The following is a 15157-nucleotide window of genomic DNA, read 5'->3' as shown; positions in this document are numbered from 1 at the left end:
AGAGGAGGGTGCTGTTCTCTCACAGAGACAATGTGGCCTTGACAGCACTCCCCAAAAATGCCTAGAACGGGAGGGAACGTAAGAAGTGAGGAATCTGATGGTCCATGCAGACAGCCCATTTTATGTAAAATTAGTATTAGGCTATGTAGTACTTGTTGCATTATGAATGTTGCTTGGAAAACCAACCAGTTGGGGAATATGACAGCTCAGACTAATATCATATTGATAGCAAACTTTAAAATATCTGCAGAGTGATGTTATGATGATGATGGAAGTTATTTCGTCAACAGTGGAAGACAGCCACGAGGAGACAGGCAGTCTTGCTGTTAAAACACTTCCATAACTCACATCCCATGTGAATCTGTCTCAGCTTGTGGGAGAAAAGGGAGGGCACAAACTAAACAGGGAGGGAGGGAAAGAAAGAATGCAATGAGATCTCATCATGTGATTAGTTTTTTCCCTTTTTATATGGCTGGACAGTGATTACATGTTTGCAGTTTGGGGCTCTTAACAAAATTTTCCAAACCCTCTCGGCTCTCTGTTTCTCTGGATCTTCCCAGCAGCTTACTTTCCCTTGACTTTTTTTTTTGTCCAGTTGTGTGACGTGTGAGTGGAGTTCCTGCCCTTGTTCCATGCAATATAGTTTAGAGGGAAGGAGAGGGAGTCACGGAGAGGCGGACATGTACTTGACATGTCAAAGGGAAGTTTAATTGAAGGTATAAACAAGAGGTGCTGTTTGTGTTTTGGCCAAAGTGTGTATCGTTTGTCCTCACAGGGGAGCCAGACGAGGAGGAAGAAAGACGTGGAGAAAGAGACTAAAGCTGAGAGAAAGTGCGAAAGTAACTGACGTGGGGCGGGGGGAGAAGAAGATAAGTTGCCTAATTCTGTCGCCCACTGGCAAAGGTGGATGACAAGTTACAGTTGAGGAGTCTGTCACGGGAGGAGGAGCACCTGGGGGGGACCACCAATTCAGCCTTCTTCTTCCAACAACAGGACAGGATGAGGTACCAAGGCAGGGTAAGATCCTGACTACTACGATGCTCCTTGTTGTGTTTTCATGTTTAGTGCTGCACACTGACTGCATTTTATGTGTGTGCATTATCTGTGCTTACACAGTGAAGCACAAGATCCAATCAACCAATTCACTGTCTCACTCATGGGGGGGAAAGCAAAACAGAACAATGAGTCATTTTGAGATTTTTTTTTTCTCCCATGTATGAGTCAGTGTGTATTTTGGTTTTTGTAAAAGCTTTAACCCAAGCAGCCCAAAGAAGATAAAGTTGGTATTTTCCCACCATATGCATTACTAGCACATCAGTGTAAGAGAGCCAGCTGTGGTACCAGAGCAGCTCGCCCTGGGACAGAGTGGTGGGGCATGCCTTATAAGGAAGACAATTCGAATGTAGTCGGCCCAGCAGAGCTTAGTCATGGGGCCTGGAGCCAAGTCCCAATGCTGGGTTAGCCTCCTCACTGGTTGTCACTGTGGCTGCACCCACAAACCTGCAGATTTCACTGAAGCTCCCTGGTACTTGGAGTCAAATCCCCCATAAAGCACTCAAGCGCTGCTGGGAGCCTGTCAGTTAGATCAGACTCTCTCTGCTGTAACAACTGAGCCTCAGGTCAGTTCACTGACAACAAAGCTGCATGGATTATTGCATTCTGGTTATATCTACATCCCAGACCTGTGGCCTTGAAGGTATCTCGGCCACAGTGTCTCCATAAAAATGATTTTTATTTCGTTCAAGATTTCCTAGAAACCCCAGTGGTAGAGGTAGAGATGTTTTGGATGAGGCTTCTCGTCATTTAAATTGAATTAGTTCCACGTGTTATGGGGATAAAAGTTAAAAAAATATAACTCATGACTGCTGAGATATTCTTGAAAACAGCACTTGCTGTGTTTTTGAGTAAAAAAAACAAACAAGTGAGGATACCAAGATTTTCACACAAATTTGGATGCTTTCAGACATTGCAAAGGTGGACACTGCCTAGACGCTGCCAGCACAGCACAACATCACAGATGAACATAAGCGACATGAGATCTGAGGATTATGGAATGAAAGATCCATGCAAAAAGAGTCCGTTACAGTTCAGAGGCAGGTAGTGCTGGTCAGCGTCATCCACCATGAAAGGTTGATGTGTATGCTGAACACATGGAGGTGTTTTCTGAGTTTCATAAAAATGTGCACGCCCTCCTTGAGCTACAGTATGTTCCATGATATGTATTTCTCCCAGGGAAGGATACGTTTTGGTCTGCACTGCTAATTATTCCAATTTAGCCTTTCAGGTTTTGTGAATCCAACTTCTTGTTGACCCTGCATGCAAAAACACATATCGTCAGTGTTGGATATGAAAGCATGCAGAGCTGCTGACACAAAGCATAGAAACATTTAGTGGCATCCACTGAACGCCTGCCCTAAACCTGACCCTAACATTCCTTAGTTGTATCCTTTGGAAAATCTGACTGTGAACTGTAATTGCTATCTGTAGGAAGTCCACCTGCTGGAGTGGGAGAACAATACTCCAAGGTGAAGTAGAGAGGAGGGGCTGCTGTGGAAGTGTCCAGTGACTTTCCTTTGCTCTCCCTTCTTGGCTATCTTCCACTGTTGTCCTTTTGTTTTTGTAAGGATTTTCCTGCATCCAGTGCTCACAGATAATGACCCTTTACCGCCATTAACCAACCAAACGAGACCCTTGAGAGGCTCCTCAATTCAAGAAAAACAGAAGTCCTGTGGAAGTCTAGCTCCTTTGTTCCACTTTCTGCTTGTTTTTTTTATATGAATGTGTAAAGAAAAACAGCAGGGCTTCTCACATAAATGTTTCTTTGATACTGAAGATAGAGTGCAGCTTGTTTGGATGGGGTGTAGTGCATTGATTACACACTGAATTGTGTGTCTGGATATTTATCATCAGTAAGTATTCACTGCCGAATTTGATCTCTTTATATGACTTTGCATGTGGTTGTGTGTAATATCTTACCTTAGGGCATATCTGAGATTCTCACTCTGCCTCTCTACCTCTGACTGGTCATTATTTTTTGTCTGCAATCTACAATGATTGCAATCACAGTGGTGTTGACATGTACACACACTTTCTATGTGGCATTGGTTAAATCCCGTCTGTGTGTAATGTACATACATCATAACGCTCAATAACGTCTCACTATTGTATAATAGAGGAGTCTGTCCTGTCTGTTTATCATTTGGATTCCTTAAATGTCTTTGTTGTTTAATCTTGGCAAGACTTGGTGGAACTGTTCTCACTTTGTGTGTTTACAGTTGTGCTGGCGATGTTGTTAGTAAGTCTTGAGACATTTGAAATATGTCTCTCTTCATACATAGATTCTATCTCGTAATATAATTATGTGGCAATTATTGTAATATTGAGCGCCAGATGTTAATTCTTTCATAACTGGGTGAATGTATTATCATCAGATGAAATGGAATTAGGCCTTTTGTGCCCCCTGCTGGTCAACAGGGTGTAATTGCATCTATTGGAAGGTTAACAGAAGTAACAGAAATCTTCTCTCTGCAGTACTGCTGAACTGTGTGTTCCTCCTTGTCTCTCTTCCTGTAGGAGGTGGATGTTGAAGGAAGAGTGCGCCTGGTGATGGAGAGCGCCCTGACTGCCCGGGACAGGGTCGGGGTACAGGACTTTGTCTTGCTGGAAAACTACAACAGTGAGGCAGCCTTCATAGAGAACCTACGGAGACGCTTCGGAGAAAATCTCATCTATGTAATAAAGCCAATTTCCTTCATATCTTCCAAAACATTCCAGTTGATGTGATGAAACATATCTACATGTGTTCTAATATTTTGCCTCAGACGTATATTGGCTCAGTGTTGGTGTCGGTGAACCCTTACAAAGAGCTGGAGATTTACTCCAAGCAGCAGATGGAACGCTACAGAGGGGTCAGCTTCTATGAGATATCGCCGCACATGTGAGTCACTTCATGGTCCTCAGACATTTATTCATCAAAGTCCTCCGCTTTCCTCTGCTGTCAACTGCCCAGCTAATAATCACATGGCATGCTGAGAACCATGCAATCAAACAGATTTTATTGAGGCATGCATGAGATAATCAATGATATTCTGGATATGTGTATATTATATGCTTTAATACTATTTTTATAGCTCATAAATATACTGTATAATGGTGCATAACTTCAAAAAATAAAAATGTCAACAGCAAAAAATATAATGTAATGTTTACAAATAAATGTAATAATATAACGCATGTAAACAACTGATTAACAAAAAAACCATTCCATTTCATTCATTTAAATGAAGTTGTTGTTAGCGTGACTCTATTCCACCACCATGTTTCCCTCAGCTACGCCGTGTCAGACAACACTTACCGGGCCATGCGGACCGAAAGGAAGGACCAGTGTATTCTGATATCAGGTGAGAGTGGAGCAGGTAAAACAGAGGCGTCCAAGAAGATCCTTCTCTACTACGCTGTCACCTGCCCCACTAATGATCACATGGCTACCCTTGGTGACCGCCTACTGCAGTCAAACCCTGTTCTGGAGGTATTTAAACTGTCCGACCTGAACAGCCGCTATTTGTCTTTCACAATATGTAGTGTTATCTGTCGGATCTGAGAAATCAGAATGACCTTTGCACATTTTTTATTTGTAAATACTTTTAATGTTTTTTCCTGACTGTTTGTTTGATTTTTATTATGCTATTGTTGCTCTTAATTTCACTTCCTCCCTCTAATTTCCTGCCTTTTTTTTTGCTTTGCGCAGGCATTTGGCAACGCTAAAACACTTAGGAATGACAACTCCAGCCGCTTTGGAAAATACATGGATGTCCAGTTTGACTTTAGGGTACACACTCTCACTCTCTATAGAAATCATAAATGCTTACACCATACTAATAATCGCATTTAGTTGAGTTATATCCTTGATAAATGCTCAAACACTTGAACATCTAGGGTGCTTTTAACCATTTTAACTGTTTTCTGTAACTCCTCCTAGGGGGCACCAGTGGGTGGTCACATCCTGAACTACCTGCTGGAGAAATCCCGTGTAGTGCACCAGAACCACGGTGAGAGGAACTTCCACATCTTCTATCAGCTTCTGGATGGAGGAGACAACGACCTACTTACCACGCTGGACCTGGAAAGAAACCCTCAGAACTACCATTATCTGGTAAAGGTGTGTGTGGTGTTTTGTTTTAAAACTGAGGCCCATGCAATTGTACCATCAGTTGTTATGTAATATTGAATTGTCTTGTTCAGGGCAACTGTCCCAGACTCAGCTCCGTCAGTGACAAGAACAATTGGAAAGTTGTGATGAAGGCCCTGTCTGTTATTGGCTTCACCGAGGAAGAAGTGCAGGTCCGTAGCAATCCAATCCATTGCGAACGATGTTCTTACATTTGCATTATACTGGGAATATTATTTTCTGTGCAGTTTAATAGTGAATCTGTATTTTTTTTTTTTACCCCAAAACATTTTGTATCATTTGCAAGGGCATTTTTTTTTTTTTTAAGGTTTTGAATCCTGCGTTGTTTACATCAACTTGTTGCCTCAAGCATTCTTTGGTGACCAATTAAATATGAGCGTTATTTTGAAAAATACTTAAAGTAAAATGTATCTGGTTTTAATTGTGAATGAAGGAATATATTCTCATTGACTGTCCAGTCTTTCATTTAGTTAAATAACAGATAGTACATCTGTGTGGTTGTTGTTAACTGTCTTTCCTGTCTGACCTCAGAAATTGCTGAATATCATCGCCAGTGTTCTCCATCTGGGTAACACTCAGTTTGGGGAAGGAGAGGAAGGAGAAACTTATATCACCACTGAGACTCAGATAACTAATCTTGCGAAGGTCAGAACAGTCCCACTGGTATTATTGGGTGTTCCAATATGCAAAAAGGCTTAGCTGAGAGCAGATGTGTTGTTGTTTTCCAGCTGATGGGTGTTGATGGCTCAGCCCTCGGGGAGGCACTCACTCACAAGAAGCTCACTGCCAAAGGAGAGGAGGTGACGGCCTTGTTGTCCTTGTTTCTCATGTTTTCACTGTTTGATGTGTACTGTGAGAATTCATCATTTTGTGTCATGATTGCGTGCTTGTGCATTACAGATGATCAGCCCACTAGATTTTGAGCAGGCAGTGTCTGCCCGTGATGCCTTAGCCAAGGCCGTGTATGGCCGGACATTCACTTGGTTGGTGGAGAAGATCAATCAGTCGCTGGCTCTCAAGGTGCAGTAACAGTTCAGATAACAACCCAAAAACAACACTGGCAATTTCATCATCATAGAGCACCTTACCTGCCCTGTCACTGCAAGCGTCTCATGCTTATACATCCCTTAGTACATTTATGTGGATTTTTTATTTAGTATCTTTTCTTTTATTGTCCATATTATTCATGTGGATTTGTTATTTTTTTGTTATTTGTTATTATAAACATCCTGTTGATGTATGTGTATGTTGTGTGTGATGCCTTTAAGCTACTGGGACCTTGAATTTCCCCTTGGCGATCAATAAAGTATCTATCTAACTATCTATCTATCTATCATGTTGTGGGGCTGTTGTGTTTTACCATTGATTGCATGTTGTTGACTTTATATGTTATGCAGGATGAAATCTACCACAGCGGTAAGGGCTGCTCAGTTATAGGGCTTCTTGATATCTATGGCTTTGAGGTCCTACAGCACAATAGGTATGGGTTATATTCATTTCCATTTTTCTGTCCTTTCTTAATCTGCTTCACAGTCTCTTAACCAAATTCTTCAGTAATTGTCTCTAATGCACATACCTTTTGTACACACTGTAACTCTAGCATGCATTTGGCCTAAGGGTTCCCTTTTATTTCTCCTGACAGTTTTGAGCAGTTCTGCATCAACTATTGCAACGAGAAGCTCCAGCAGCTGTTTATTGAGCTCACCCTGAGATCTGAGCAGGAGGAGTATGAGACAGAAGGAATTGCAGTGAGTCAGTTGTTGTTGGGTTCTCAAAGCAAATAGGTTTGATATATATATATATATATATATACATACATACATCAGACACACACACAACACACAGAAAGCAAAAAAAAAGAAAAAAAAAAAAAAAAAAGAAAAAGGAGAGAGAAGAGAGAGAGAGAGACAAGAAAGAAAAAAGACAACAAACAAAAAGACAAAGAGAAACAAACAAAAAGACACATTAACAGAAAAAAATTGAAACAACCAACCACAAAAACAATAAACACAACAAGAGAAAAAAAAAGAAAAACACAGCACAGGACAACTAGAGGAATGAAACAAACAGAGATGATAAAAAAATGCAATAACAAACAAAAATACAACGAAATACTTAGAAACATTTGAAAATTTATGAGATCTTAAAGAGATCTAAAACCTAACTACAACACAATTAAATAATAAAAACAATATATGGAAAAGGAATAAAGAATTACAATAAAGAAAAAAAAACAACAAAAGAAAAACAAACAAAAGTGAAACTTGTAGAAGATAAGGAAAGAATGATGAAGAATGGAAAGATGAATGGAGATAATGAAAGAATAAATATGAAATGTAATAAGAAAAAGGAATGTATAATATAAATAAAATAAGAATAGATGAAAGGTAGAAAATAAAGAGCAGGAGGAATGATGAGAAGAAAGGTAAAGGAGAGGAAGAAAGGAGGGGGCGAGCACGCCGCTGAAGCTTCTTCAGAGGTGACTGAGCTTCTCTTTGAATGGCTTGCAGCCTCCCTGACTGTTTGTTCTATTTGCTCTATGTTCAGCCTACTGTCAATATAATTATGTACAAATGGCTTTAGGTATAAGCCCCTGTGTCCTGAGACGTGGCCCAATTGGCATGGCAGACTGGCAGATGGTGTCTCGGCACTGGTCAACCACCTAGGCTACAAAGCAGAGGAGTACAAACTGGGCAGGTAATGTGTGGTTGGAGGGAGAGGGATAGTATAGAGTGGGAGAAGAGTTTGGTAACGGTGATCTGTGAGTAGCTTAGTGGGTATCATCATCAAAATGGCATTGTGCCGTCGTGTTGGTCACACATTGCTTTGTCTACTTCCTGCAGGTCAAAAATCTTCATCCGTTTCCCAAAAACTCTCTTCACCACTGAGGATGCACTTGAAGCAAAAAAACCGGATATAGGTAAGTAACACTGGCAAGGATTGTAAACATTTCAGAATTGAAATGAAAAAGGAAGATAATGACCCTGTGTCAAATATTACCTTTATGAAGTACATTTGTTTATGGTGTCAGAGAGGTAATGATTCAACTCTTTTTGAGGTAATAGTTTGTGGTATTGTTGTGTTGTGAGATGTCCATATTATTGTGTTTACACCTATTAAACAGCAAACCATCTTCTCACTGCAATCCTCCCCCTCTATTGCAATGAACACATTTTGAGCACGTGGATATATGATGAATACACAACATAGCCTTCTAAAGCACATCATATGTATTCAGTAGGACAACTCCTACGCTGAACTATGCATCAGCATCCACTGCAACACCTCGATGAAGGCATAAATCCACCTCTGCTCTCTTTGATTTGTTGCGTTCCAGCTTTGACCCTACAGACGTCATGGAGAGGCTACAGGGAGAGAGCCAAGTACCAACGCATCAGACGTGCAGGTGAGCACCTCCCACTGTTGGCTCTCTCACAGTTTCCTGCCTCTCCTTTACAGAACAGTCTTACTGTGTCCCTGAAACTGAAATGCATACACACATAACTACTCACAAAAGTGATAAAGTTTATTATGTTTGTATGTTTTAAATGCATTTAAATTTAGCCTTGCAAACGCACTTTGGTTTGAGTGCCTTTATAGGTGGGGTTTTACTCTCACTTTCACTTCTTTAAATGTTGATTTTGGATATCTTCCATTGTCATATTGGGACTATGTGCTTTGTTAAATGTTTGTGATATATAAAAATACTTTTGCTTTGGCCATCAAAGTTTGGTCTACATTCCAGCTCATGTGTTTGGGTGTATATGCTTTTGTGTAGTTTTTCCTAATCTAAATTTTTCAGCAAATCTATTTGGGCCTAAGCTGTCTTTCTGTACTACACTAACCTTGGCATGTTCACTTTGACTGAGTATAAACGTTATCTTGGTGTTAATATAAGCATGTATGTGTATGTGTAGTGATTGTGATCCAGTCTGGGTGGCGAGGGATGAAAGCACGCAGGAGGGCTAAGAGGCGTCGACAGGCTGCTGAGTTAATACGCAGGTGCTTCATTGATACTTTGTTACTCTTTCTGGATGTATTTTTGTAACTGCATGTACAGTTAATTTCCTTGCTTGTATGTGTCTTTTTGTTCAGGTTTATAAAGGGCTTCATCTACCGCCATGAGGAATACTGCCCTGAGAATGAGTATTTCCTGGATCATGTGCGCTACTCCTTCCTCAAGAATCTACGTAAAAACCTGCCCAAGAGCGTTTTGGACAAGAACTGGCCGACACCTCCTCCCTCCCTCATTGAGGTACACACAGAGGGTCATTTTTCTGCCTTGTATCGTTACAAACGGATACAAGAATGAATAAGTAGTAGAAGTAAGTAAGAATATGCAGAGTTATTAATGCAAATTCTGCATTGTCAATTCCACGGTGCCCTGCAGGCCTCTGAGCATCTGCGGAGGATGCACATGAGAAACATGGTCATGAAGTATTGCAGGAGGGTCCAACCTGAATGGAAGAAGCAGGTACACTTACTGTACTACAGAAGGCATGGCCTTACTTGCTTTTTAAAGAAAGAAATCTGGTTAATTGTTCATCTTGCTTAATTTTCCTTTCTTCCCTCTAGATGATGCAGAAGGTTGTAGCCAGTGAGATCTTCAAGGATCAGAAAGACAGCTACCCTCAGGGTGTTGGAAGGCTGTTTTTGGACTCCAGGCTGGGTACGTGTTGATACATGCATTTTAATTACCAGTGTACTAATTAACACCATACAGAATTTGTATTAACATTTACAGAGGCATTCCCATTGCTTTATATAGAACGTGAGCAAATCAATCTCAAAGTCATCCAGACCCTCGCCAATGACAAAGTGCAGGTGGGATGGACTTTTTTTTTATCCTATGCGATGATTATAAAAGTGCTACATAACTTTTTTTTCAGCTGCCTCACAGTAACGGGTCTCCTTGTGCTTCTCAGTACGGTGTTTCAGTCGTAAAGCATGACAGGAGGGGTTTCAAGCCTCGCTCTCGCCAGCTGCTCCTCACTAACACCTTTGCTGTGCTGGTGGACCGGACCAAGCTCAAACAGAGGATTGACTACACCGCTCTGAGAGGTGAAAACCAGCCCTGAGTTGGGAAGGGGGTGCAATTTGAGAAAAAGTATTATGTTACTATATTTAGCAATGACCTGGAATCCATGATCACTGCTCGGCTCATTTTCATTTCTCTTGTTTTGTTATTGCTAAGGAGTAGTTATTACAGTTTTTACAGTTTTCACATTAAGTTTATTTTTCTTTGAGCTTCAGCAGTCATTACACCTGTCAATCGCTGTATGTTACTTGTGCACTTCTCCAGAAATATCCACGGCAACCAAGCAGTGTGTGTGTCCAATCTCTTGTTTCTCTAAGAAAGATACTTTTAACTGAGAGGATGACCATTTATGATTAAACCAAATCAGGAGATGGGAAGATAGCTTTCGGCTTTTTACTGACTCAAGAGCGTGGCTAATGTTACTGATTCATTCATTGTGATTGTGTTCTTTAGTTCAGTAAGTACAAGCCAGGTTTTTTCTTTAAACAGGTATCTCTGTGAGCTCCCTCAGCGATGGGATGTTTGTTCTGCACCTGCCCAATGAGGACAATAAGCAGAAGGTACAGTAAGACACAGAGCAGTCATCTAGATTGTTGACTAGTTCACAACCATGCGACCACTCTAAATCCAGCTGTGTCTCCCTTAGGGCGATTTGGTCCTACACTGCAACCATGTGATCGAGCTGGTGACAAAACTAGCCATGATGGCCAGCAAAGTCAACTACGTCAACATCAGCCCGGGCAGGTGAGGCTTCTCTGACTGCTTATCTATTGTGGTCATTGGCAACCCAACAGTACTCATCTCTCTGTCCCATCTTTTAATCATTATTATTAATATTATTATTATTATTAGTATTAGGTTTGCTATGGCTCGAGGCAAAGAGGGAATCATTGATTTCGTCAGGGGTTCAGAGCTAAAGGTTACCAAAGGCAAGCGAGGACATCTGCTAGTGGTGAGTCAGCCGCTGTTCTGGTGTCATGTGTGGAGTCTGCACGGAGAAAGGGTTTTTCATAATATTAAAAAAAAAATTGGCCAGCTGACTGTGTCTCTCACTCTGCAGACTGCCCCGCGGATCAACTCCACATGAAGAAACCGAAAAACAGCAACCAGACAAACGGTAATCCTTTTAGCTAACTGGAGGATTGCCACTCAGAAGTTGTGTTAGTTTGTAGTTTGACACAATGCTTCCACAAGCACACATGACATACTCAACTGAAGGAAGATCCCTTATTAATTCTTATGCATCATCATTATTACAAGAATGTATTTAATGTTGCAGTAATGACTGATCCTTTTTTTTTTAATGAGTAGAAAATCATAACATGAAGTCGTCACTGTTTTAAATGCTTCATCGCTTTATTGACAGTCATATATAAATATATTTTCACTTGTATCAAATATAATAATGTTAAACACTGTATCTCTATATTGTAAGAGAAATAAAATAAACTACTTTGAAATAAATAACATGTTAATAAATATTTCAATAAATAGTAAATATATCTTTGGAAAGTCCAGGAGACTGAGGGCTTGGGGGAAAAACAGGATGTTGGTAAGTGTCTCTGTTCTGGGAGCTTACAGTTAGAGGTGAGACAGAAACTGTGGGAAATACCCAAGAAAGAGAAAAAATTGTGACTGGCTCAAATGAGAGCTCCATGTAAAGTCTGTGTCTAAAGTGTGTGTTGTGTTGTGTTGTGTTGTGTTGTGTTGTGTTGTGTTGTGTGTCTGTGTCATAAGTGTGTTTTTGAAGCCAGTAGGAGGAAGTCTCTTGCCAGCTTAGTGAGGTAAAGGTCTAGATCCCTCAGAATGATGTAACCCTCCACTCGGCTGTCCCATACAGTTTTTGATCTGGTTTGTGGGCTCAAGGCTGTAGGAGAGGTTGGCTTCGTCCATGAGCTCTTCATGTAACTCATCTGGAGAAGAAAGAAAAACTATTTTTATCAGTCACTTCCTCCAAAGTTTTTGCATTGGGCTACAAAAGGGGATATGTGAATGAATTTCTGTAAGAAGATTGTGGATACCTGACTGCTGACTTGGTTCATCAGGTCCCTCAGGTCCAGCTGAATGTACCTAATGCTCTGAGGTAAAGTGGGGCCAAACGCCCGCACCACCATATGCTCTTTCTCCTCCTTCTCCAGCTGTTTTCTCTTCCACTCCAGCATATTCCAAAAGGCTTGCATGTCCCAGAAAGCAGCATGCAGCCGTTCCCAGTCCTGAACGCACAACAAGAGACAGCCACATGATTACATAATCAAAATGTTGCTCAACCCCCTTTCTGTGCTTGAAGTTGTAAAAGGGGAATTCCACTCAAATTTTTAAAAATTTTACATTCTGCAAGAGCAGAAGGTTTCGTTTTTTTCCCCTCATAATGGAAAGAAAATCTCAAAAGAAAAAGAAATTCTCAGTAAAAAAATTTAGACTGTGTTTTGCAGAATACCAACCAAGACAGTAATGAGAAGAATTTCTATCGAATTGTTATGAAACATTCAAGAAGATACTAACCGTCAGCTTTAACCAGCTGTAGAAATCTGTAGAAAGCAATGGCAGGTCCTTCAACTGCCGGCTTCTGTCCTCAAAATGCGTGTTTCCCAACTGCTGCTCCTTCTATTAAAGTCAACATGGTAACCATTAAATAATTGTATTTAATAAAAAGCTAATGCTGGCTGTGTACAAGGCTCACAGCAATAACATGGCCAGTTAGGAGAGCAGGGAGTAGTTTTCAGTACTCACATATTTCCTCTGCAGCAGCTGGACACGGGTTCGGGTGATCCTCGTGAGACGAAAGGAGTTGTTATATTTATTCCTCTGGACTGGAGAAGGAGAAGAGGACTCCACACAGTTGAGTAAACAGCAAAGGAAGATGAGAGCCCGCCACCAAACAGTCATCTGAAACAGAGATATGAGATATACAGTATATTATCTACTGTTTACAGTTCATCATCTTTAATGATTGCAATCCAAGTGCCATTACATCACATTCAGGTATAATGGAGAGCTGTCTACAACACACACACACACAGACCCACACACACACAAACACACAAAAGGGGGACCTACAGTACCACATTCAACACAAACTACAGCATTCCAGTTAAGTACACTGATACACTTTATGGGAACTTAACTTGTCAGTGTTCATACTTAGTGACCAAAAGGAAGTCCATTAATATTTCTGAAAGAAAATCCACCCACACATCCTCCACACACTGCATCCTCATACATGCTTTCTTTCTTATATAATTCAGTAACACAAGTTGGACTGGTTGCACATGCATGGAAACAGAAGTCTTGATTCCTCTAAATGGTTTCAGTGTGGAAGGAAGTGTTCCGCATATTGTCCCCCTTTAATTTCATGACCTTGCACCCTAAAATGTCTTTGTAAGGTCTTTAATCCTAGCAGACTACAGATTACAGACTTTACTGGCACACTTCATCTCTGCTGGCTGCTGTTGCAATTAAGATGCTAAACTTCCTTCTCATTTTTGGCAGAGTTGCATCAGGTGTTGTTGGGGCAACACAGTCTTTTTGATGAGTCAACATATTTCTCATTCACTGTAACAAGAGTGTGTTCTCTAATGATCTCCCAGTTTAATAACTGTTCTGCTATTAATTTGTATAGAACTGAGGGAGCTTTTGCCATCAACATTTATTGATGACAAAAGCTCCCTCAGTTCTACACAAATAAACAGCAGAAGTTATTAAACTGAGTGGATACTACACGTTATCAAGCATAATGTTTTTATTTTTTTTTTTTACATATGCTCAAATAGTGATACAGTAAACAATTCAAAACATGAATATATATATATATATATATATATATATATATTTATACATATATATATATATATATATGTGTGTGTATAAATACCACCAAACTAATGTCTTAAGTATCTATATTTTTAAGTTGGGCTTACCTTGGAGCAGCAGTGAACAAAGCAAGATACCTTCATGCTATAGTGAGGCTCATGTACTGTTTATATATTTGTCATGTTGCTTTCGGTTTCTGACAGATCTGGAGTTTTTTCTTTTTTTCCTCTCTCTCTCTTTCTCTCTCTCTCTCTCTCTCTCCCCCCCTCTAACCCTCTCTGTTTCAGCATCTTTGTGGTCACCAATATGATTCAGGCAGAAGTGAGGTATAGGTTGGATTTTTTTTTTCTATGTGGGGAATGAGTGTTTTCAGGAGCACTGATGTACTATTTAGGTAGCTAGTCTATAATACCTATTATTTAAAGTAATATTTTGAACTTTCTACTCACTCATTTTGTGATTATGGCCTTGTGGTTTTATGTACAGAGTGTGGCTGTGTATGCAAGATGCATCACCTTTTTATTACCAGAATATTTAAAGTTAAATGTCAGACAGACAGACAGACAGACATAAGGAATGAAAGTAAATGGGAATCTGAGTCTAAAATCTTCAGTGTGAACCTTATGCCACTTTTAATGTATTATTGCTCTGCATGCTTATATCCTGTTTTAATAACTGCTTTGATTTATATTATTTAAGGGTGAAGTTCTATGGTATATCTACAACAATGTGTATTAATGTGCACTTAAACAATAAATATATAAACTGCTTTATTCCTGCAGTTTCATTTAAAGATGAATTAACTATGACAGAGAAAGCGACTACAACGAGGACCACAATGGAAATAAGTTTGTAACTTTCTTGTGTTATCCTCAACAGTTCTGATAAATGTACAATGTCACCGTGATGGCATCTTGTTATGCATTTATTTCTGTTACTGTCTAATAAATCAAATCAAATAAAAAAAAAGCGAGGAGCTGATAAATACTACTAAGATCTGAAACGTTTTTTCAAGTTTTCAGTCTTGACTGTGCATCTAAAGGGAATATTTGAAGAGTCTCATGATGTAGATGACTAATGACTGACACAGTTTCACTGAATCGCACAAAAAAGAGAAAAGA

General features: G+C 40.1%; 2 protein-coding genes across 2 annotated transcripts; one reads left to right on the top strand and one right to left on the bottom strand.

The window, feature by feature from the left end:
- Window positions 1–449: 449 nt before the first annotated feature.
- LOC120544352 (unconventional myosin-Ic-like) lies at window positions 450–11656 on the top strand. Its single transcript, XM_039778006.1, has 25 exons — window positions 450–1017; window positions 3574–3732; window positions 3822–3937; window positions 4330–4528; window positions 4748–4828; window positions 4979–5158; window positions 5242–5340; window positions 5720–5833; window positions 5917–5988; window positions 6089–6208; window positions 6586–6668; window positions 6831–6940; window positions 7753–7885; window positions 8032–8108; window positions 8526–8594; window positions 9106–9190; window positions 9284–9443; window positions 9579–9662; window positions 9764–9857; window positions 9957–10012; window positions 10114–10249; window positions 10716–10786; window positions 10873–10970; window positions 11079–11178; window positions 11287–11656. Exons 1-25 carry the CDS (start codon window positions 1000–1002, stop codon window positions 11311–11313), a joined length of 2541 nt encoding a protein of 846 aa, XP_039633940.1. The 5' UTR covers window positions 450–999; the 3' UTR covers window positions 11314–11656.
- A 46-nt stretch (window positions 11657–11702) lies between these two features.
- LOC120543788 lies at window positions 11703–14558 on the bottom strand. The gene is made up of 5 exons (XM_039777025.1): window positions 14144–14558; window positions 12957–13112; window positions 12729–12830; window positions 12248–12439; window positions 11703–12139 (listed from the first exon to the last, which is right to left on the bottom strand). The coding sequence occupies exons 1-5, from the start codon at window positions 14177–14179 to the stop codon at window positions 11957–11959; spliced, it is 669 nt and encodes a 222-aa protein (XP_039632959.1). The 5' UTR covers window positions 14180–14558; the 3' UTR covers window positions 11703–11956.
- Window positions 14559–15157: the final 599 nt, after the last annotated feature.

The sequence above is a fragment of the Perca fluviatilis genome, chromosome 16, assembly GCF_010015445.1.
Source record: "Perca fluviatilis chromosome 16, GENO_Pfluv_1.0, whole genome shotgun sequence".
NCBI classification, from domain to species: domain Eukaryota; kingdom Metazoa; phylum Chordata; class Actinopteri; order Perciformes; family Percidae; genus Perca; species Perca fluviatilis.
Note: the sequence above shows the minus strand (reverse complement) of the source record. Positions and strands in the feature narration are given on the sequence as shown.

Excerpts from the sequence above, each read along its gene's own strand:
- LOC120544352 (XM_039778006.1), top strand. Across the intron at positions 9,663-9,763 it reads AACCTGAATGGAAGAAGCAG|ATGATGCAGAAGGTTGTAGC; the intron begins GTACACTTACTG and ends TCTTCCCTCTAG. Across the intron at positions 11,179-11,286 it reads AGCGAGGACATCTGCTAGTG|ACTGCCCCGCGGATCAACTC; the intron begins GTGAGTCAGCCG and ends CTCACTCTGCAG.
- LOC120543788 (XM_039777025.1), bottom strand. The coding sequence starts at position 14,179 with ATGAAGGTATCTTGCTTTGTTCACTGCTGCTCCAAG. Across the intron at positions 13,113-14,143 it reads TTGTTCACTGCTGCTCCAAG|ATGACTGTTTGGTGGCGGGC; the intron begins GTAAGCCCAACT and ends TCTCTGTTTCAG. Across the intron at positions 12,440-12,728 it reads ACAGCTGGTTAAAGCTGACG|GACTGGGAACGGCTGCATGC; the intron begins GTTAGTATCTTC and ends TTGTGCGTTCAG.